General features: G+C 35.5%; 1 protein-coding gene across 5 annotated transcripts in view; it reads left to right on the forward strand.

Annotated features, from left to right (window-relative positions):
* MAGI2 (membrane associated guanylate kinase, WW and PDZ domain containing 2) overlaps nt 1-25,476 on the forward strand; it is a 1,116,223-nt gene that overhangs the window by 676,267 nt on the left and 414,480 nt on the right. For all 5 annotated transcript variants that reach the window (XM_032484131.1, XM_032484132.1, XM_032484133.1 and 2 more), the window contains exon 4: nt 14,151-14,366. In XM_032484131.1, coding sequence (XP_032340022.1) covers nt 14,151-14,366 — 216 coding nt within the window. The remainder of the gene's footprint in view (nt 1-14,150; nt 14,367-25,476) is intronic.

The following is a 25,476-nucleotide window of genomic DNA, read 5'->3' on the forward strand; positions in this document are numbered from 1 at the left end:
TGGGGATATGTGAACCATTGTAGAAGAAAAATTTTAAATGTTCTCATCTTGTTATTACTGTAACAGTGATGTGGAATAAGGGGGGAAAAAACGGTAGGCCGGGCCTGTGGTGGTGTTGTCACTTAGTATTCATTTCTATGAGGTAATCATCTAAATTAATAAGGATTTGCCCTTTTATATGGAGGAGAGAGCCAGTTCCAAATGGCCTCATAAAAAGGAAATTGCTGAATGAAGTCATTACTCTAATTAGCGTTTATGCCCCCGGTGTTAACAGTATACCTTTTTGAAAAATGACGTTCAATACATTCCAACCCACCATACTGAGTAGTGGTTGTAGCCTGAGTGCCAGTTTTAATTGTCCTTTCAATATCAATTTAGACAGATCTACTAATAGGGTTGTGTTATTAGATAAATGCCTCTGGTAATTGAAAAAAATGTCATTACTGATCTGGATTGAACAGCTCTTCAGAGTGATGAACAGTAAACTATCAAAGCTTATTCATTCATGAGGCCTATCTACCTATTTGGAGTTCCTTTTCTTGTCTACATTCATATAAACAATGCCATTCTTTAGTTGAAGGAAACTGTTGAATGAAGCTTGCTATCCTCTTCCTTAAAGATTTTGTTCTTCCTTTAGATCAAATTCCATTCCATTGGACCGCCCAAATACTGCTCAGATTCTGTACTGTTGGATGTTTTCTTGAATTCTGCAATCCTAGGATTATCAGTTTGGGCTTGGGAAGTGGTTTTGTTTTGCTGAGGCTTCTGCATTAGTATTTCAGTTTTAATGATACCTGAGGTCTCTTTGGGAAACACACACACACATACACACACACACCACCCTCTGCATCCAGTCTCCAAACCACCCCTCATCTCTCTTGTTCCCCTCCAATGTTTCCACAATGCAACAAGAACGAATAACCTTCTAAAACCTTAAATGAAATCATATGTTACCCCTCTGTAAAACCCTTCCAGATCCCTCGACTTGGCTAAGAAGGCCCTGTAGGATCTGCTTCCTGTCTGTCTTTCCAGTCGAGTCCTGCTCCACTCCTCCATGCTCCTCATGCGTCACTCATGTTGCCTTTCATCACTTTCTACATATACAAAGCTCTTCCTGTTCCATAAACTTTATGCTTCTTATTCTTCAAACTGTAACCCTCTTCTCCTGGATCTTCATAGAATAGGCATCTCATCCTTCTCGTGTCAGTTTAAACAGTAGGTCTGCAGATACACCTTTCTTACCCATCCTATTTCAGGTAGGTTTGTCTGTTGCTTCCTCCTACAGCACTCTGGCATGTCCTTTATTTATCTCATGTATTTGATTAATTTTTAACATCTTTTCTCCTCTGGATTCCTGACTTCCCCAAGGATGAGTGCTTTTGCTGGGCACATAATAAATGCTCAATTAATGAGTCAATATCTATGCCTGGAAAATTGTGTGTTGGTAATTGATTATTCCATAGACCAAAGGGTGGTGATCTACATCCTGTGGGCCAAATCCACTTCAACATTTACTTTTGTATAGACCACAAAGGAAGAATCACTTTTATTTTAAATCATGTAAACAATCAAAAAAAATCTGTGTCATATTAAAATCATATGAAATTCGAAGTTTAATATCCATAAATAAAGTTTTATTGGAGCACAGCCACACCCATTCACTTATGCGCTATCTGTATCTACAGTGGCAGAATTGAGTAGCTATGACAAAAACCATATGACCCCAAAAGCCTGAAATATTTACTCTCTGGCTCTTTACAGAAATTGTTTGCTGACCCCTAACACAGACAGGTTTGCATATCAGAATTTTGATACCAAAAAACACCTACATTGTCCTGCAGCTTTTTATAAAGACTATTTAGAAAAAGGAATAATAGGAGATCCTAAAATAGGCTACTTGAATCCCTCTTATGCTGACCCGACTTTTAAAATAAATCTCATTTTGGTTGGTCTGCCTCCCATTGTGGCAATCGTCCAAGGCCAATCTTTACTTTTTGAAAATTAACCCAGAGCTTTAACAAAGTCTTTTAGGCTCCATATGATCTCTAACCTCAGGGCTCCCCCTTGTTGTCCAACCAACCACGTTGTTCTCCTTTTAGTTTTTCCAAGGAACTATTTATTCTTCCTCCAGAGCCAGGGCTTTTGCAGGTTTATTTCTTCAGCCTGGAATGCTTTTCCTCCCTGTAACTCTTGAACCTTTACTTGATTCTACTCATCTTTCTAATCTTAATATAGACACCAGTGCTGTGGGGAGGCCGGCCTCTCACTGACGCCACTCCTGTCCCCACTGCCGGAAGCAAGAGATGACAAGTCCACGCAGGGAATCAGTCTGAGAACAGACCGTATTGCTGTAGTCCCAAAGGGGCAGGGTGGGGACATGGGAAAGAGATTAATCATCGTGTTAAGCTTGCCATCAAATATACCTTCAGTTAGTTTCATATCATAAGAAAAAAGCTTTAAATTTCAAACCACATAGCCCTTTGGTTATCGGAATGTTAGAAATATTTTATAACATAGACTGTGTCTTGAGTTAAATTGAAAAAGGAAAAACTTATCTGGCTAACTATTTAGCCAAATTTCACAATTAGCTTTTACAAGCAACTCGGTATGCATTTGGGGAGAACACACAAACATGCACATATTCACACATGTATCATCTTCCGTATGGTTCAGCTATTTGATCTTCAGAGAAGTCCTTGGGACAAGTTTCAGAAACAATAAACGCATTTTATTTCTTATTGTTAGGAAAGCCACATGCATGTCCTAAAGATCTGTAATGACCCAGAAATGTTTTGACCCAGATGGAGGAAGGGGACTGGTTTTCAATCATATCCCATTTTTTTCTTAACAGGCCTAACTTGAACTCTTCTGAGTTCTCAGAACACTACTGCCTGACCTTTATAGCTCTTGTCAGTTTATAATTTTGTATTTGTGTGATTATGTGACTAATATCTGTCTCCTCAGGAGAAGGTAAGCTTCATGGAGGACCTGCATGTTTTGTTCATCATTGTGCCTTGAGATAACTCACGCCTGGCACTTAGTAGGCTCTCAGTAAATATTTGCTGAGTGAAAGACAGAATAATTGGCTTGGTCAACTTCTGAGAGTCTCAGCCCCCTGGTGATCCTTGAAGCCTCTTGCTGACTGAGCTTCTTGTCCATCAAGTGTCTGTTACAGTCCTGGACCTTTGGATTGACCCTAACCCTTACCTTCACCCGCTCTTATTAGTTATGGATGTCTTTACCTGCTACCGGTAATTGACTATTTATTGAGTCTTATTTTTTTCTGAAGAACTAGAAGAGGAATTGAAACATTATGCAGTCTAAACGTTATCACTTTCACATGTAATCAATGTAAAAATGATTACTAGGGTGCTTTACATTTTTGTACTTTCTTCCAAATCTAGTGTGGATTTTATACTTACAGAGCTTCTTGATTCAAACCAGCCAAATTTCAAGTCCTCAACAGCCAGATGTAGCAAGTGGCTGCCATATGGGACAGTGTAGCTTAGCCTGTGATCAGTTAGGAGGTGATGACAGATGAGTACCTATTCATGGCTTTGGACCAGCATGTCACTCCAGAATAATATTGGAACTCTACAGCTTCTTGAAAAGGCACTTCACAGCCCTCCTCTTCACCCTCATCTTCAGTCTACCCTTTCTAATCTTCTTCCTTTTACACTTTTTCCTCCAACTCTTTCTTCTTCTCTTCTTCCTCCTCATTTTTCTTCTTTCTATTCTTTTCTGATCTTTTTTTAATTTATACGTTTCTCCCTCTACTTTTCTCTTCCTTCATTAATGTAACAATTTTTCTACAATAAGCTTTTGTTTCTGATACTTTCATAATTTACTACACAGTGAGAAGGATGATGTGAAAGGCAAAATTATAACGTAAAAACTTGAGGATTAGGGGAAGTGTACCTCAATTAAAAATTACATCTTTGAAGAATTAGTGGTTGGTTTTTGGAGCTTTAAATATAAATTGCCAGCAGTTCTGACAGAATTATCTTTTTCCCAATGTTGATTTTCATAGGTTGTAGTTTATTGATTCAAAAAACATATATGGATTATTCAAGACTTGCTACAGTTACACAAGCCTTGTAGATAAATACCAAAAACTCTTATTTTCTTTAACTTTTGGGCTGTTCATTGTTTTCCTGACTTATAAATTGATTCTCTTAAATCTAAATTTCTGCTAACTTTAACTATACTCTAATATTTAGGATTTATGTTTGTAATTGTCTCACAGGTCACAATGAAAATGCTGACTTTTAAAAGTCATAAATTTTTAAAGGTATCACAAGGACTAAAATATAAAGTTGAAGTACTTCATATATGGCCTTCTACAAAGTAATCATAGTTCACATCCCATGAGGGATATACTTACGCACTGTCTAATTCACCAACAGGGATGGGTGCAAATGAAAGACTTGGAGCAAAAATAGAAATAAACTGCAACCATAACCATTTTCCCAGAAGGGAATTTGCAAAGAAATATAAAGAGAGAGTAACATGACAGTTTTCCACATTTGTGTCAAGAAAGCAAATGAATCCATGCTCTCAAGTAATTGAAATTGTTGGCTACAATTTATTGTCATTCTCTACTCATTGTCAATTCAGGACTTTCTGATACGATGGCAAAGAAATGTAACCTGTTGTCATTACATCCTTTAAAAATTTGCAGAATTTTGGAGGTGAGTACTTTAGACTTACGACCCAATTCTGTCATTTTACAAATGAGGAAACTAGTATTCAGAGTTGTTTAATGCCTAATCCAATGTCTTTTAGGAAGTTAGCAGTAGAACCTTGATTAGGACCCAGAGCCTAAGACTACATGCAGAGCTCTTTCCTGTGCAAGCTTGGAAAAATCCAGCAGACAAATTTTCCAAGTAGAAGTAAAATGTTTCTGACTTTTCTTAGCGACTAAGAATTAGAAATTAGATATTCGTCAAATTTCTGTAGTCATTAACCAACAATCAAATTAAGATTAATCAGAATTTCCCCAGGTATTGTACTTGGAAGACAGTGACAAAAGAAATTCTTAGAGGTCTCCTAATTTCTTAATAACTTTATAGTATTGCAGTTAATAGCACCATTGAGAGAAGGAAGTTGTATGACCAGCCATAAATGTTGTGTGAGAAAAATAATACTGTCCTTGAAAGGTTTAGTTTACTTTATCAATTTTTGAAGAAGTAAATTTAATCAGGATGACTATCACAGGAATCCACTGAGCTTTGTACAAATGCCCATTTAAAAATCCATCAGAATTTCACTCCTACTTTCTTATTTACTGAGCCATGAAGGGACTGTCTATTAAGGACTGAGCTCACCAGAAACTTAAAACTTAAATAATTAATTGCATTAATAACACAACTGCATATGGATTCCACTCAAAAAGGCAGACATATAAATTTGGTAATAACTGGAATTACAATATAATTTTCTTCAGTGCTGTTTTCCAAAAATCTTTGCACTGGCATTTTGCTTATGTTCCCCAAGAATCATCACATTTAGCCCACTAGATACCCTAACTACCCAGGAAACATCTCCATTGTGACTTGAGAACACCAAAAGATATGTTCTAAAAAATATGTCCCCTACGGCATTGACCAAACTTCATGACCAACTTTTTGGATTAGAGTTTTAAAATGCAAGAATTATACGAGATATATTAAGCTGATTTTAGTTGGCATCTAGTTTAAATTAGTTTATCAGAGTGGTGATCCAGCCACTTAACAAGACCTAAAGAAAATTAGAAATGGCATACATAAACTGTATAGAAGAGAAAGAAAATTGGATTCAGTGCAGCAAAGAAATTAAACAAAAGAATATTGACACAATGTCATCTGAAATTGTCATTGTATTTTGGTGTTTACTCAGTTTTCTCAGTCATTTAAAGCAGAGACTTTTTTCATTCAATTGTTTATGAGAAAAATGAATCGCTTAGTAGTGATAATATGGTAACCTAAACTGTTATTGTAAAGTGTACGGCTGTGGTGTTCAGTATTGTAGTCACTGGGCTTATATGGCTATTCAGCACTTTAAATGGGGCTTGTCTGAATTAAAATGTGCTTACACTATAAGCTATACAGTGAGTTTTGAAGACAGTAAGAAAAAAAGTAAAAATATTTAAAAAAATAAAATATAGGATTCATAACTTTTTATATTAACCATGTATTGAAATAGTAATATTTTTAATATATTGAGTAAAATCAAATATGTTATTATAATAATTCTCACCTTCCTTTTTCTCTTTTTAGTGTGGCAAACTAGAAAATTTTTTTAACATTTTTTTTGAGTTAGAGTCATTTTACAATGTTGTCTCAAGTTCCAGTGTAGAGCACAATTTTTCAGTTGTACATGAACATACATACATTCATTGTCACATTCTCTTTTGCTGTGAGCCACCACAAGATCCTGTATATATTTCCCTGTGCTATACAGCACAATCTGGTTTATCTGTTCTACATTTTGAAATCCCAGTCTGTCCCTTCCCACCCCCCGTCCCCCTGGCAACCACAAGTCTGCATTCTATGTCTATATGAGTCTGTTTCTGTTTTGTATTTATGTTGTTGTTGTTGGTTCTTTTTTTTTTTTTTTTTTTGAGATTCCGCATATGAGTGATCTCATATGGTATTTTTCTTTCTCTTTCTGGCTTACTTCACTTAGAATGACATTCTCCAGGAGCATCCATGTTGCTGCAAATGGCATTATGTTGTCGTTTTTTATAGCTGAATAGTATTCCATTATATACATATACCACATCTTTATCCAGTCATCTGTTGATGGATATTTAGGCTGTTTCCATGTCTTGGCTATTGTAAATAGTGCTGCTATGAACATTGGGGTGGAGGTGTCATCCTGAAATAGGGTTCCTTCTGGTTATATGCCCAGGAGAGGGATTCCTGGGTCATACAGTAAGTCTATTCCTTGTCTTTTGAGGAATCTCCATACTGTTTTCCATAGTGGCTGCACCAAACTGCATTCCCACCAGCAGTGTAGGAGGGTTCCCTTTTCTCCACAGCCTCTCCAGCATTTGTCATTTGTGGACTTTTGAATGATGGCCATTCTGACTGGTGTGAGATGATACCTCATTGTAGTTTTGATTTGCATTTCTCTGATAATTAGTGATATTGAGCATTTTTTCATGTGCTTTTTGATCATTTGTATGTCTTCCTTGGAGAATTGCTTGTGTAGGTCTTCTGCCCATTTTTGGATTGGGTTGTTTGTTTTTTCTTATTAAATCATGTAAGCTGCTTATATATTCTGGAGATCAAGCCTTTGTCAGGTTTCATTTGCAAAAACAAAATTTTAAATCACATATGTGGCTGGATTTGTGGCTCACATTACATTTTCACTAGACAGTGCTGCTCTAAGGAATTTAATATTATTTAAATGTGATATGATTGTGGATTGGGCTTGTTAAGTTTTTTGTTACTATAGTTATAAATGTTCAAATGCTTTACTCTGAAAGTAGATATATATTTGACACTGAAAAATCATTTGTAACTTCTTTCTGTTCTAAAGATTTCTTTTCATGACTTCTTTACATATCTTACTTGGCATAGGTAGGAAATGTTCTGAACTCTTCTGAATAATGCCTGAAGGGGAAAAGTCACTAAAGGGAAGGGTATTTGATTTTTTAAAATAAGGAAACCACCTACTCTGGCCAGTCTATTTTGCAAAGATATGTCCTGTGTCTGTCAACACTGCCTAACATGAATAAATGAAAATTTTCATCAGAATGACCACAAGGAACTTAATGAGAACTTGGAAACAAGTTTCAGAAAATGTTAGTCAGATTAAACTGTCTACACGATTTTTGGAGAGTATTGCTGAACAATTAAAGACAGTGACATTCAGAATGTACATCACTGGGAATCATAGTATTAAACCAGGTGGGGTTTGTTGCAGAGAAATTCAATTTTCAAATTGCACAATTTTTCACATTGTACAATTTTCCACATTTTGAAAGTCACATTCAACATTGAATTTCTTAGAAAATTAACAATTTACTGTTCAGTAGAAGTATCAGTGACAAAATATCATTTTAGATGGTTTTCTTTCCTATTTTTGTCACATGTGAGATCAATGCTTTTCACCACAAGAGAAAAATACATAATCTTTTGAGGTCAGAGAGGCTTTTTGCATCTTGGTTTCAAGCTACTAACTATATATGAAATGATGAAATGATACCTGTGGGGGGAGATCAAATTTAAGTATCAGACAGAGCTGCTTACAAAAATAACTTCAAAAATCAGTTGTCAAAAACATTCTAAAGTGAGACTTTTAGTCTTATTTTCTGGTAGGAAGTACAGTTTCAGAAAAGTAGAATATTTTCTAGGTTACACTTTCAACTTTGCTTTGTATTAACAGAATTTCTGACTAGTAAATTAGAAATTGAACTCTGTAGCGATATGACTATGATTCTTGCCATGGCAAGACCATCTTATGATTGGTTTTGGCACTAATTTTAAGTCATTACTATCTCTTGTGTAGTATGTTGAACACGTCTTAAAGTTTCATTGTAGAACCCTCTCATGATTTATCTGTTTCTATTAATATGCCTCTAAATCTCTGATGTGGATAAAAGTAGCTATTTACTTATGATCTGTCAGATTTCTAACATAATTATGAGTGGATCTGGAACTCTGAATCTCTTGTCTCCGTTTAATGTCAGAGTCAAATTATGCAGGTGCCATTAGGAGGTCAAATAGCAAATTATTTGCTCCATTTATAAAATTGTAAAAAAAATAAATAAATAAGATGAGATTCTCAACCTCTCAAGTTTTTCCATGCATTCTTTCCAACACAGGGAGATAGTCTCAAGCTCTCTGGGGATCTCAGTGGTAAGCTGTGCTGTACACATGCCCTGGAGTGCCTGGAGGCAGTCATCTCTCTTCCACTAACTTATTATCCAGAATTGATTCTTTCTGGTTACCAAAATAAAAATTAAAGCACTGAGAATTTTGGGGAGGAATAGGGGTCAAGACCTTAATCTGTTAGGTATCTGGAAGACAAGAATATTATCTTTCTAAAACTTCTCAACTTGGGTGCCATGTAGAAAGATCTATGGTTATTTGGTGTAAAATCTACACATGTTATTATTATACAACCAAAGGACAGAAACAACAGAGTCGGCATCTGAGTCTACTGTTTAAAAAGCCAAATGAACTAAATGACAAATCACATGATTCTTTCATGAAAACTGATCTTGTTTAGAGGGAAGTGTTGGAAATAACTAAATGCATTTTGAAGTATTTCAGTTTGCTATGAGCATTTTCTCATTTCCTCACACCTAAAATTAGTTTTTAGTGTCTTTCCTACTTCTTGTTATAACAGCAGAACTTAAAAGCATAAAGAATAGAGTGCATCTCAGAAAATACTAATCTGGTATCGATTACTCTTCAGTAAAGACTATGGGTACAAAAAAGTAAACCATTCATAATTCATTGGGATCATTTTCTGATCTTTTCCCCCCTTGACCTCAACATTAAAATCCTGTGGATAGAGGAAAACCTGAGAAGGGTCAGAAGAAAGCCAAAAACATTTTTTTTTTAAAAACTTAGATAAAAACTTTTTGAAAAGATTATTTGGTCTAACAAGTGTGGAGAAGGCAAAGGAGTAATTCCACGATAGTGTTCACATGTAGTACACAAAAAGTTATTTAGAAAGCTATTTTCATCTCTTCTGGATGACTTTAGGAAGGGTCTGCATAAAAGCGGGTAATGAATTAGATTTTTCAGTCTTTTCTAGGGAGGTTTAGGTCATGACAATGTAGTCTGTTTTAGTCCCTCTCCCTTTGTTAAGGAATTAGTGTAGCAGCTTTTAATAAATGCTCAGTGTAAATGAGCATTTATTAAGTATTTTTATTATTTTGAAACCAATTATTAACATTTTATAGAGTATTCTTTTTTTCAAATTTCTGGAAAGCTTTTTCATATTTACAATGCAAGAAATGACTGCATTCACCATTTCACTCTTTCATAACTGTGTTTTTGTGAAAAAATGCCATAGCTGAAGAATAAGTCAAGTTAAATCAAGTTCCTCAAATAATTGTCTCTTTTATTTTCCAAGCATGGATTCAAAATTAAACAATGTAAATGTATAGATTATCCTAATTATGATAGAATTAAATGAACAATGTTAGAACTATTTCCATTTTGTCATCATATTCAACAACTAAGTTAGTGAAATTTTATATTAAACTTACATGAAACTGCTAATGAATACATCATTTTTTACAAATAGAGTTAGTGAAAAGTGGGCCAGAAAAGCCTACAATCCCCACCCCATCCCTCAACACACACACACATACACACACACACAATTTTTGGAAGAGGAGAAGAAAAAAAATCACCTAAAATGTCCCTGCTTTATGATTTGGTAGCAATCATTGCCTTTCTCTTTTGAAAGTAATACTGTTCTGCTCGTTGGTTATGGCTTTGAATGAAGTCCTCTGTCGTCAATTCTGGACAGGTTGCAAATTACGTTGTACTTTTTTTCCCCCTCTTGAGAAGCAATATAGTATTTTTAAAAGAAATGAGATTCCTAAGTCAAATGGATATAGGGTTTCCACTTGCTTTGTGTATAATACTGGGAAACAGTATAATTTTTAGAGCCTCCATTTTCTTTTAACTGCAGAGGCAAAATGACTCCATTCTAATCCCCATCGGATACAAGAGCTCAGAGGTAAAATGCCCTTTACAGTGTCCAGCTCAGTAGATTGTGATGGTGATGTTAATAATAGTAGTAGTGTTTGTAGTTGCTTGTGTGACTGTAGTCATCTTACAGCCCCCATGGTCCCACTTTAACTAAATCTATTTAAGGATATAAAGAGGCAGCCAGATTAGGGAACACAGGCTTCAAAGTCGGTTTATCTCACCATGATCTGTGCTGTTAAACATACACCATATTGTTATGGTATTTTGAGATTTTAATTCACTAAATGATGGCACTGTGCACAGAGGTGCTTAATTCTTAACAGGACAAATTGTATTTGGCACTTTTGGGGGGAGGGTAGTTAGGTTTGTTTGTTTTATTATTATTATTATTTTTAAATGGAGGTACTGGGGACTGAACCCAGGCACTCATGTATGCTAAGTATGCACTCTACTACTGAGCTATACCCTCCCCCCAGGACAAATTATATTTGGTGTTTTTTTTTTTTCCTGAAAACATGCTGATGTTTCCTAAAAGGCACATTTTATTCTTAGTGTATTTATTTGTATATGCTTACTTCAAAGAATCATTTCAGTGACTTAGCCAACTGACTACCTGACTGATTCTTCAACTTCTGGTTTCCTTGTTTTATGCATTTGGTTTAAGGTAATAACCTATTCTCCATGAATTATATTTCTCAGGCATAGTAACTGCATAGGTTATTTCTATGCGTCTTTTAAATTGCTATTATTATTACTAATAAAGATAATCTTAAGTCTTAACTAATGATTTGTACCCTTTTACATTTATAATTTTAAATCTAATTTAATTAATTAAAATAATCTAAAGTATTAATTTCATAAATCAAATTGTAGAAACAGAATATTGCTGTGTAATTTATAATCACATTACATGCCAAGAGGTGTAATTATTTAGGAATATAAATTCAATGGAATCTGTTACTTAATTTTTTTTTAGCCTGAGCTATACATTTATTTCTACTTAAAAAAAGCTATTTTTCTACCTCAGTGAGCTTGAAACCATAAAAGACAAATTGGAAAAAAAAAAATCACCGAAGTGTGATCCATTTTTCTTAGTACTATATATGCTTAAAAGCACTGAAGATCTCAGAATACTACTCAAAATTATATTATTTATTGGGACATGCAGGGCTATTTACTAGTTTACATTATATTTATTAGATAAGAAGTTAAGTAGTGTGATTCCACAGAAAGCACAACAGTGTACTGAGAACAGTACCAGCCCTTATGGATGCTGAAGTACAACAATAGTTCATAGACTTCTGGAGAGCAAATAACAGTTTTTTTGTTTGCCCAAAATTTGGCCAGTACATCCAAAGGTCTGATTCATTTGAAATGCTCTAAATCAAATTAGAATGTAACCTTTAGCAAAATGTATATCATCTACTTTGCAGACTTCTGTATAAAAGTTCTCCAGGTATAGGAACCACTTTACATGATAATTTTTTGTTGTTGTATTATTCTTACAACTGTGAATATCCATGAAAATGAGCAACAGCATTAGTGGCAGCTAGCGTTCAGAGCAGTCACTCACTTTGCACCAGCATGAGGCTTACACTGCCATTAAAACCACTGCAGTTTCACAGAGTATGGAGCTCTTCCTCATAAACCCTTACTTCATCCTCACCACAACCCAGTGAGCAGGACAAGTGCAGTGGATGTTTGTCACTTTGGCCTGCCCAGCATCCCAAGACCCTTCTGACTGGGGAGGGCCCTGAGATAAGATGGATGATAAGGCCCCGCACGCCCCCTCCCCAGATCAAAGGAGGGCAGCCATTCTCTTGTCCTAACTTGGCAGCTTGGGGGCTCTTCAGACACAGGCGCAGCCAGTGATATGACCCTGCCTGAGAGTTTTTCCGGAAATGAGCAAATCAGAGCTCCTGAGGAGAGTCTGAAGTTCATTCTCCCGAGGCAGCTGCAGCTGAGGACGATGCCTGTGACAGCTAAACCAGCTGGGCTTTCCGTGTCCAGGGCCGGCAGAGGCAACTTGGGTGTCCATGTTGGGCTCCTTTGCTCCTGCCCACTTTCACCAAAGGTTTTCAGCCCTTCCCTCATCGAGCCATCTCATATCTTTTCAGCACATCCTATCATGTTTAATCTAACTAGAGTAAGATTTGGTTGTTTGCAACCCAGAATTCAGGTGATTATAGCAAATATTGCCATTCCCAATTTATAGATGAAGAAATTGTGCCTTACTAAGTAACTTGCTTGAATTGTAGTTATATCGAAAAGCCAAGTCTAGAACCCATAGCTTCTACTTAAGGGTTGTTTCTTTCAGAGCACAGTTTTCCCACTTGTCTTCAGTAGCCACTGCAGATAATGAGGCGTGTTTCCTCCTCTATGCCACCTTGATTGCAGTGCTTAATCCTATTTCATGTTTTAATGCTTAGATGATTAATGTCAAATGCGCCTGTCTTCCACACTGGACCGCTGAGCATCTGGAAGACTAGAATTGTGTCATAGTCATCATTTTCTCTCAATCATGTACTGGAATGCCTGGGCACATAGTCAGTACTAAATAAAGATTTTAATGAGTGAGTGGGCAAATGAGTGCAAAAATTATTCGATAAACTTAAAACACCAATGTGGGTTTGAAGTTGATGCAGAAAGTGTAACATTGGTAAAAAAAAAAAAAAAAACCTAGCGGTGTTTTTAAAAAAATCAGTAAAAAATTTAGACTATTTTAAATAAAGTAATTTGCCTTGACTATATAAAGATGTTCACATAGTAAGCATATCTTCCATGCCTACTATTTGCCGGGCTCTTTTTACAGAGATAAACAGGAGTTAGTCTCCTTTAAGAAATCTCTCAGACTGATGGGAGAAACAAGTGATTTGGTAGCTGGGATCATGGAGCTGTAGGAAAAAGAGCTGTGGTAATCAGAAGAATGATTAGAGCAGCAGGCTCACTGTCAGCCGTCATGGGGACCACTCAGCGGGCGTAGAGATGCGGCTCTAGCCGGGATGCTGTGCACATCAAGGGTAACAGCCAGAGTCCTTTGAAAGTTGGAGAAAAGCATAATGTGCTTTGCTTTCCAGAATGTTGTGAGATTTGCTTAAAAAAGAAATCATCTTATTCAGACATACTTATTTTTTAAAAGGTTATAGTCAAGGCTTGTTATCAAAATTTTTTGATTAATTTGGAATTGCTATGTACTATATGAGACTAATACCTAAGTATATATTTTGGTTTGGCACCCAGGCTAGAATGCATATAGATCTATATCTTTATTTAAATATTAAAGCCAAATACAATAGAAACAACAAATATATATATATATATGTATATATAAAAACATAAAAGGATATAAAATTGTATATATGTATGTATCCATAAAATATATATATATAAGCTAGGATACAAATTTGTTCATAATATTTCCATTCTTTACAAATTATGCATACCAGTAGATGAAATATTTAACTCCATAGTGTTTTGTATTGTTTACAGACAATTACTACGGTACCCCAAAGCCTCCAGCAGAACCAGCACCATTATTATTAAATGTAACAGACCAGATACTTCCTGGAGCCACTCCAAGCGCTGAAGGAAAACGAAAGAGGAATAAGTCAGTGAGCAACATGGAGAAAGCAAGTATAGAGCCTCCTGAGGAGGAAGAGGAGGAGAGGCCTGTGGTCAACGGAAACGGAGTAGTAGTAACACCAGGTTAGTCATTTACATTTGTTCTAGGTTCATCAGCTCTTTTAGATGTAGCTAAATATATCTTAAATCTGTGTGCTCAAATGTATATGGTTTTTCACATGTGTATGTTCAGATGTGTATATATATACGATTACAGTTATCTTCAGAGAGAGAATATGCTATCAAATGGAAAGGACATGATTCTTGCATCCAGTTTATTAGTTTTAATTTTGATATGTCAAGCAATTCATTCAATTTCGTCAATTTTTGGTTTCACTTATTCAGTATTAATGGGAATATAGTGAGTGGTTTAAATCTCTTAGAAGGTGTTCCAAGTCATGAATGAATATGATTGTTTAAAGTTATGAAGTCTGTTAATATTAGATACAATCTATCCTTAGAAATTTTTCTGTACTCACCACTTTGTAAACAAAGGCTGTGCCATGTGCTTTTATTAACGACTTCAATGACTACAGTCCACTATAGCTACAAAATGCCCATCTCTCCTCCCTTACCACCCAGTATGGCAATTTGGAGAAAATGTCTTTATACATTGATATTGTGAAGGCAATTTACCATTGAACAAGGAAAAGACTTGTTATCCCTTTAGTTTATTGTCTATTATATCCCATATATAAAGAGTATTAGACAGATACAATATGTGTTTGTGCAAGGTACGGATTTGCAATTTTCTTATGTTTATTACTAATATAGTGCCCAAATTTTTATTTATAAAATATATTTTTTCATAGTATTATTTATAATTAAATGTTACCAAAGCAAAACTGTAGGATTCTCTTAGTCTGTAATCTGGGAGTAAGTTTCCACAGTTTTGTTCCAGTTATTTATTTATTAATAATGACATATCAGTGAGGATTGAAAATCTAAGGTCTGTGGTAAAACTGTTGAAAAACTGTTAGCACATGCACCTTGCATACATATTATTCTTTTTTAAAATCTCTAACTTTTTAACTGAAGTACAGTCAGTTACAATGTGTCAGTTTCTGGTATACAGCACAAGCATACGTATTATTCTTAAGATATTTCCTGCAACTACTTTGATGCCTGTATATTTATTTATTACTGTGCTGCTTCTATAGTGACATAGTATCTGAATTTCATGCTCAATTATTTTTATCAAAGAGAAAATTTATAAGCTTACTTTTTACCTTCTTGTTCATAATACCTATAAAAATGTTCTTCCTTGAACATAAGGAGACCAAAATCTAATCTGTGCCAAAGTGTAAAACCTTGAAAACTGGTTTCATCTTGGTCACTCGGAGGAGGATAACTTCCTCCACTAATACACTGGTTAAAAACATTCTCTGACCCTAGCAGTCATTGATTTCTGAGTTTGAATGCTAAAAAATCACTATCGGCTCATATTGTAACTTGTTTACTGTCAAATGATTTGGTAATTTTCAAGCAATTAGATACTTTTCATTTTTTGATTTGGAAAATCTCTGTCAAAATATTTACTTTTCATCATGTAATTGATTTAAAATAACTTGAGAGTACATGGTTTTCTTAGTTGATCTTTGACGTGAGAAGCAAAACAATTCAGCTGAGAGGAAACAAGTAATCACCAAAGAAGCAGAAGTGAGGTGTCAAAAAGCAGTTACAGAATTTCTTGCTGGTTAACACCTTATAGTTGAAAATGTAACATATATGGCCATAGAGGCCCCAGTCATTGATTTCTATTTCATTTCTACTTTGTATAGGGCAAATCAAATGAAGCATTCTTGACCCAGATGAAACTAGAAATTTATATAACTAGGGGGGCATAGTGAACCTAGGAAGCACCTTTCCCTTCTATTTATACCTTAGACATGAGGAATGGGGTATTTTTATGACTAAGGAGTCTTTAAGGCTCCAGGGAGAATGGGCTGGTTTGAACTCTTCCTGACTAATCTAGCTATGTGATTGTCTCTGGACCTCTGAGCCTGAGGATGATGGAGAACAACTGTGCAGGCCAAGTCTGGGAGTTCTGGAGAGTCATCAGATGCCACAAACCTTGGCTCCAAGAGCCTGGGTGGGCAAGTGGTCCTTATACTACGTTTTCTTTCTTGTTATGGGACATGGGAGATGTATAAATTAGGCATCTCTTCTCCCAGTGTTCAGAGATGGAGGAAACAGCCCCAAACCAGAAATCTTTGGAAAATGTCTTTGTTTTTCTTTTAAGTTTATCTAAGAGAAAGTTTAGGATTCTCTTTTTCCCCCTTTTATATATATTTACCCAGCTCTTCACCAGTGGAACCTCATCACATTTTTTCTAGCCCAGGGTCTTTGTCCTGCCTTTTTCTTCTTCCCATACACATTTGCTGGATACAGGACACATCAAACAATATTGAGAAAATCATTGCATATATTTTAGTTAACACTACCCTGTAAGAACCTAAAATAGTAATTAATATCAGACATCAATTCAGACCATAAATAATATAATCAATGAGGCACATTTAGAGAGTGAGAAAAGTTACTGAGGTAACTTTATACCATTACAAAATAATATTGATAATAGTGGTAATAAATAATATAATAATTAACTTCTTTTGGATCTTATCATGTGCTTGGAACTCCCTACCCTCATGGTATGTGTTAGTTCATTTAATTCTCCTATCAGTCCTATTAGTTAGGTACTATTTTACAGATGAGGACACTGAGGTACACTACAGTTAAATAATTTGCCCAGTAACTGGAATTCATATATAGGAAATCTGAATCCAGAACCCATGCTCTTAACTGCTACAGTATCATGGGTTTTATATCACAGAATAGAAGCATAAATATATTTCTTAGCACTATTTTACCTGTACATCTTTAAACATGGAATTATAAATGTTTCCATAATGAAATGATTATTTCTTTCATTCTGGAAATCATCTACAAATCAACTTATTTCCTTCTGTGTGTATAAAAGAAGTCTAATTTTTTCCATAATATTCTATATGTATATAAGTATCAGGCCTACCAATCTTTAACTCCTTATATGCTTTACCAAAAAGAGCTATTTTCTCTATGTAAATAAAGGTTTTACAGTCCTCAGTTTACCCCTATTACTCATTTTCTTCATCTTTTCTTCTTTGAATTGTATTTTACACTTAGAATTATATATTTCTTTTTCTTTCAAACCATATCTCTATAAAGGCAGTGGTCACTTTTAAATAGGTAATTTCTCGATGAAGCTCTACTAATATTACCAATGAATATTCACGTATGTGGATATCCATTTTATTCTAGTTCCCCTCTTTTTGCTCAGAATTCCATCAGACACATGGATTTAGCCCATGGCCGCTAGAAAAACCATATAATGAGCTTTCAGTGTCTCAGATCAGAAATGTTTTTCTCTGATATGAGTCACTTTGGTGATAGAAATCAGTGTAGTTCTACCCTTAGAAATGTAGATTTATCCTTGTTAATAATAAAATTACAAACATAAAAATAAAATAAATAATGGCAGCTCTCCTTTAATGAATGCATACAGTGCACTAGGCATATAGGACATATATTACCTCCAGTCCCCTAATCACAGTATATTTGCTTAACAAATGAGATGCTGAAATGTAGCTGAAGGTAGTTTACTGAGGTGATGGTAGCAGAGTTGAAATCTGGACCAAGGAATACCTGAACTCATCCTCTCTCCACCACATTTCCCTGGGCTGTTAACCATGCTGAGGACAAAGTGCCTCCTGACGGCCATAAGGTAAATCACAATCCTGCGGCTCGGTGTATTTCATCTACACTGTATCCTATTATATTTGTCCTTCACAGGGTTCGTGGCGGTGATGCTAGATCTAATGCTTACAAGGATGATATATCCTTACATCATCTTAGAGAATTTGTCTGTAAATTGATATTTCAAATTCATGTGCCCAGGGAACCTTCCCTTGACATTAATGTCACCTTATATTTAGACATCTTTAACTTGTTAGAGTTGACATCCAGTCCCATAACTTCAAAAACTGTAGATTTACCTGCAGCCTTCACTTCTCCTCTGTGTTCCAGAGCCATATTTCTGACTACTGCCCCTGGATTGCCTCATCCAAGCATTTCTTCAGCAACTTAAATTCAACATTCCACTTAATCTCTTCTCCCATAAAACAAACAAGCAAACCAGCTCACAAAGTCCCTTATCTGATTTCTCTAATTCTTTTCACCCAGATAGCTCAGATTTTGATGCTTCTCTCCCCAAGGTTTAATATATATTGGGTTTAAAAGACCACTGGGCCATTAGTTTTCATCTCTTCCTTCCAAATATCACTGCCCCATCCTAGCTCACTGCCTCATCACCTCATTTGTGGACCACCCTCCCCAAATTGACCTCCATTCCTCCAGGCTCCATTCCTATCAAATTCCAGTTACTCCTCAATCAGTTAAAGGTTCTTGAGCCAGCACTTGATCACATTAACTGTCTTTCTCAAAACTTGGATAAGCTTCTATTTCTACTACTTCAAACTCTTTGGGCAAGTGCTCAGGTCCTCCCATGTTTGACTTTTGTCATGTCTGTCACCTTTGGCTCCCATTATTCCTCCACTTTCTTCTCTCATCTACACCCCATACTCATAAAACACCTTCACCTGTCTGACAAGCCTTTCCCACATTGGAACCTCCTATTCTTTTATTCAGAATTCAATAATTTTTAAAATATTTTCTAGGAATCACTTGTTGACTCTAATAATGAAAATTTAAGACTGTCCATGTCTGAACCATTGAAGTACAACTTATACTTCTCATTCACTTAGGAGGTATTATGTAGCCTGGTCCTTGTAGGTAACTTTTTATAATGTGCATGTCTGTCCCCTCCTCTTATACTGTAAACATTGGCAGGACGAGGACTGTTTCTACTTTTTTGTTTACCTGTCTCAGTGATTAGTATGTATCTTCAATATTTCAAGTTCTTAGTAAATCCTTATTTTTCAGTCAACCAAGCCTCTTGAAAATGTCAAAAGTTTACTATATCAGCATGCTTAGTTTTATTTCATACTCTTTTTACACTATTTGATGTCTTCACCATAACCTGTTTCTACATTTGAAAGATATAAGATTCCTGATCTTACATTTTTTCAAAAGTTGTTTGATAATAAAAGAAAGAAGAATATTTTAAAAGATATATTCTTGAGAATTATTCAGTCTGTGAAAATGACCCTAATAGATAAGTGGTTAATAGATCAGTAGATAGAATTTTTTTTTTTTTCAATTGAGCTTTTCTGAAGAAAGGCAAATCCTGTAAACCATAGTAATTGTGTTTGGCTTCCTTGAATTTCTTTTATTCCATGAATTATCTGCTAAACTTTTCCGGAAAGTAATTCTCTATTATATTGTAGCTTCCCCTCACCAGCTATTAGTAAGCCTAGTGCAAAGAATTAGAAATGCACATATATTTTAAAGGCAGCTAAATCTCTCTGTTAATACACACACACACACACAATGCCAGGAGGAACAGGGCCCGTGAGAGCTACCTTCGCTAACAAAGGGAATACAGTATGTGTACACAGAGCTGCCTTCTCCAGGCCCCCAAGCCTGCAATTAGTGCAAATGAACTGCATCTCCCAGAGAGCAAACAGAGTGTCCCTTATGTGATCACTGAGTGTCCCCAGCAATGATCTCAGTTCACCATTAGGGACCGGCATCCAGGTCCTGTGCTGCTTGGCACGCTGACTGTGCATGCACCATCAGTCCTGGTTCTGTGAATGAGGTCCTGTCACTGCCAAAAGAATTATGTCCTCCGTAGTGAATCTCGCTGTTTTCCTGTGAATAATGGCGCACTCTGAAACCACCCCAACGCCTATCCCCTGCTTATTTTTGTGTGGGTTCACAGAGACTGTGATGTGTCTATCCACTCAGATCTTTATCTTTTTTTCTTTTTTTGAGGAGGAGGCTTAATTTTATTATCTTGTTCGCAAACACAGTACTGGTTTTATCTCTCCACTGGAGGGGCAGATATCTTGGGCTATTTTAAGTTAAGCTTCTAAAATTAGATATCCCATTTATAAATGAGGGCCATTGGATCTTTTCTTAGAAGGATTATTTGAAAGTTAAAACTGCCCTAATTGTAAAATGCTCTGAGTATCTAGGTGTGATTATAAAGTAACAATCACTTAGGAGTCTGTAGCTATCAACTGTGGTATTAACTGTAACACCACCACCAGAAAAAGAATGAAATCATCACTAGTTTCAGAAATGTCATTCTAAATCAAGGCAGACTCACTTCGTGACTAAACTATAAGTGAAGCACTATTTGAACCTCTTTGTGCCCTCAGACTGATTCAGCATTTTTGGAATCTTGCACTCAACCTTTTGGAGAGAGGTTTTTATTTTATTTTATTTTTCTCCCCGCTTCTCTGAGTGTTTATATGTTGTGTGTGAGAAAGAGATTTGCTACATGAGTGAGGAATATACAGCTGAGCAGCCCGGGTAACACTGGGGTTTGCAGAGCACTTTCAGAAAACCTGTGGCCTCGCTGAAATGTTTGTGTCTTCAGGGTCTCCAGGTGTCGTTAGTCTTAAGTTTATTCCAGTCATGGTCATCCATTCTCTCTAGATCTGATTTTCACCCTGTAGTCCATTTTCTTACCTCATATTTCTCCTCATTGAAGTGATTATAATTTCATTGTGAAATCTCAGCTACCTTATTGTCAGACAAAGATTGCTCTCGTTATTTCTGGCTGAGGGCTGGCCTTTGATTCTGAAGAGGGAAGGTCTCTGGATAAGGTCTTTGGGGGCACTCAGAGATAAGGGAATAGCACCTTTATCTTTTACTTTCTAATTGACTTCTTGCTCTTGTCAGAAAATAGCTTGACTCCAATTTGGCCCCAAAGAATAGCACTTATTATCAAGATCAAGATTAAATAAAGCCTTCTTCCTTTTCTCTTTCAGCCCCTTTGATGTTCCTAAACTTCAGAAGTTGATATTATGTTTTATATAGTACTAATCTGATTTTTGTTTCAGAATTTTGAAAGCAAGATCTAAGAATTATTGTACATGCATGTCCTATATTTCACTTCATATCTTGCTTTGGTCTTTGAATATTTTCAATACGTGTATCAGTTTCTCTCACCCCAAAGTTAGTTAAGGATTTGGGGAACTTGTTTCTATGTGATAAATACTTTTGGAATTTATTACATTATGAAAATCATACAGCATATGCAATTTCAAAGCTGTGAGGATTCATTTTATAGTCATTATTCCAGTCTTTCGTTACAATGTTAAAAATTAAATGGAAGAAAATATACTAATTAAGGCAGCATTCTCTTCCTCTATCAATGGGAAATAATTCCCTCTACTAATCTTTCTAGTAATTCTTTCCAATTTAGCTTTTTATATCTCAGGATTTTTTTTTTCCTTGTCATATTATATTCATAGACCTTGATTTTTTTTTAATTTTCATAATTCTCCATATTGTTGTTCTTTTAGTGTTCTAAAGACCTTATAACCAGTTGTGAGTTTCAGATATAGATGAAAAATAATTTTGAGATATTGAATATGCTGTCTTAGTAATTCATATTTCCCTGGTTAGCCTCCTACATAGATGAGATCCAATTTGGTTACACATATTATAGGTAAAAAGTAATCCCTTTACAGGATTGGGAATTTCTGCCTCCTCAATTTATATATCATCTCAAAAATCAGCAGCATAGTTTATCATTACCCTAACTTTCCCTAATTCTAATATTTTATTCTAGACTTGTGTTTCTTTCATGATCTCAGATAATAAAAGGAAAAAATAGTTAACATCTCAGGAAAAAAAATATATGTATGATTACATATATGTATTACATATATATTGCATACATATATATATAACATATATGGAAAAATATATGTGTGTATATATGTGTGTGTGTGTGTATATATATATATATATAAATTGTCACAGTGTTTAAGGGCTACCCCTCCTCATTCTCATACTGTACATAAAAAGAAATTATAGTGCACTTTTTTAGAACTTAGAAACACTTTAGGAGAACTAAGGAGTCAGAGAACACCAACTGCAATTCAGTAATCAGTGTGCATAGAAATATCTCGGAAGCAGCAGAAAATATAATCATCTCTGCTAACTGGATTGCTGTAGCACTGGGAATAGGAGCAGAAGGGAAACCTACTTTGCACTGTATTTCTCTTTTGTACTTTTGGATTTGGTCCAAGTGCATGTTTTACCACATCAATAAAAGTAATGCTTTTTTCTAAACAATGAGCAAATATTCACTAATATTCAAAGTGCAGATATTTTAACACCCATATTATAATTCCTATTCTCATTTTAGAAGGTTTTGGAAAAACAAAGAAACTTGACAGGAGCACTCTTTGAGCAGTAAGCTACAGTGATGACTTCTTTCGGTCAAATGGCTACATAGAATGCAAGTGGCCACTGCATGACAGCTTCCTTTTTGTTTCTGTTTTTGTTTTTTTAAAGTTACCATCTTAACCGTTTTGTTTAATGAGGGGGAGGAAATTAAGTCTTTATATTTGGAGGAGGTGCTGGGGATTGAACCCAGGACCTTGTGCATACTAAGCACGCCCTCTACCACTGAGCTATACCCTCCCTCTCTACAACTTCCTTTTTGAAGGCAGAATGTCCTTCACTTTTCACTATAGAATATAATCTAGAGTATGGCCATAATCAATTGCAATGATATTTTTCTCCTCTCCAAGAGTCAACCCTGAAGTGCTCATTCATCTACAAGAGCCTGTGGTTCAGATTCTAAGAACTTAAGCGTCTAGCAATGTACTGAAAATGTTCTGACAGCCCCCTCACCCTCCCACCCCTACAATACAATACAATACAATACAATACAATACAATAGGACTTTGGATCAACATAACGGATCGTATCTTTTGATGAGATTGCTGAGTTTGCAAGAAAGCAAGAGAAATATTCAAACCCCACTACTTCCACCCCATGGTCACTGCCACAAATGGGCAAAAACCAGAGTGTGGAGCAATCTGTTGTTAGCAGACTTGAAAGCCAAGCTTGCCCTGAGGCTTTATGAGGAGACAAAGCCTTGGGTTAATATAAAATGGGGGAGCTGCGTCTCTGATTCTGATTTAAATCAGTACCCTCAAACATGCCAAAGTTATGCCAAGTTCACAGCTCAGTAGCAGCCCCTGGCACCCAGCAAAATCAAATGCAAAACTCTGTAGGAAATCATACAGAACTGGGAGAAAAAAGTGTGATTTCTGAGGATTATTTTCCCTCCTTTAAATCACTTAACCCCACAGCATGTGTCAACCGAGGAAGAAAAACTCAATTTGTGCAAACACAGTTTAAAGAAGAAATGTTGGCTTTGTGTGTATGTTTTGGGTTTGGTTTTTTTTGTTAGCAAGTACATGGTTTTTTGAAAACACTTACTATCTTAAAAACGGTATGAAATTGATTACATTGTGTTTCTATAGGGAGAAACCATGTAGGTTGCTTGGCTGATTTAACTCCACAGTTTATTTAGTGTTATAAGTAGTAGAATCCACTGATAAAAATATATAACATTTACTGAACACCTACTGTGTTCTAGTTGTTTGCTGTTCTAAGCAATTTAAATATGTCTCATCTAATCCTTATCGGGGGTAGTGTTTACTTCACTGTACAGTAAAGGAAATTGAGGCATGTGTAGAGTGAACTTTTTCAACATCACACCATGAAGGAGAGACTCAAACCCAGGCAGTCAGACGTTAGCTTTAGCAATTATGTTTTGCTGCTTCTTGTGGAGCGTGTTTGTTGCTATCTGAGAATGGCTAAACAAAAAGAACAAAATTAGTCTCAAATTATTCCTATTTTCTTTCTTTATAAGCTACAAATATGTTCCTCAATCTTTGTTCCCATTCAGTGTTCTCTCGTCATGCTTATTTCCAAAGAAATAATATGAAGACAAGAGAGAAAAGTTATTAGATTTATTAAAATTTGTCACAGAGCCATTAGAAATATAAATCACAGAGCTGACTCACGGGGTAAAACAAATTTTGGAAATTCAAATTTTATGACTGTTCAAAGAAATAAAATCAACAATTTCCTGTGGCTTTAAAATATTATTTTCCCTCATTTCAAAGGATGGCAATTACTGAAAGCTGAACATTAACTATATGCATAGACCATGTCAAATGAAAATATGGATAAGGTGTAAAATAGGCAATCTTCTTCTTGAAATGGTTTTATCTTGGTTTCTGATTATTCTTTAATAAAACTTGGTGGGGACATTTAAAACCATGGTATTCTGATTTATCCCTAGTCTTATATCCAAAAAGCAATGTGTTAGATAATGCTAGGGCAATAAACATGTAGGCAAATGGAATGGCTACTATACATATTATAATATCAAAACATTAGACTGGACCAGAGCTATAAAATTTATGTGGACTGGACTAAATGCAAAAATGCATGCATTTAACTCTCTTCTAATTAAAATGGCTTTCAGTCCCTGTGCTATGTACAGATCGTTGAGCTCTTCTGAATTTCTTCTGGGAAGAAGGAAATTATTGCTGAATCCAACAAAACCATTAGGATAGGAAAGATGAAAGAAATTATATTTTTTAATTATTCAGAGCAGTAAAAGTGTATGTAAAACATGGTTTTTATAGGTTTTGCTTATAAGACTGTATATTATCAATGCATGTTTTGTGTCTCAATGTTTCTATAGAATTTCTAGGAAATACAACAACAGTCCTGGTCAAAGGGAAAAATTTTTTTATCATTACCATTCTTTTAAAAGAGGTGTTCCTTCTTTATCGAGATAGTCTTTGTTTCTATTGTTGGTGCAAAAATAAACCCCTTGGTCTGCTTTGCAAAGCATCTAAGCCACCTAGAAATGCAAAACGGAACGCTCAGAAAAAATGCCAGTGTTTGATAAAGTCTGTTCACTTAAGCAGCAAGCATCTTGGGGAAAAATTATATTTACGTATCCCAAAAATTCATGGTTGGATTTAACCTTAAAACCATGCTGAGAAATGGGTCTTGGAAGTTAAAAAAGGCAATTCTACATGATTCACCTCCTAATCAAGAAATAGTTTCATACCACTATAGAAGTAAAATGTATGCATGGGGTTATTTGGCTCCTTCTCCTTAGTCAGAATTTAAATAGTTTAGGGCTTCTCAAACCACAGATCTGATATCTATGAGATCTGTGTTAGGGGACATTTGCACGCAT

The sequence above is a fragment of the Camelus ferus genome, chromosome 7 (assembly GCF_009834535.1).
Source record: "Camelus ferus isolate YT-003-E chromosome 7, BCGSAC_Cfer_1.0, whole genome shotgun sequence".
NCBI classification, from domain to species: domain Eukaryota; kingdom Metazoa; phylum Chordata; class Mammalia; order Artiodactyla; family Camelidae; genus Camelus; species Camelus ferus.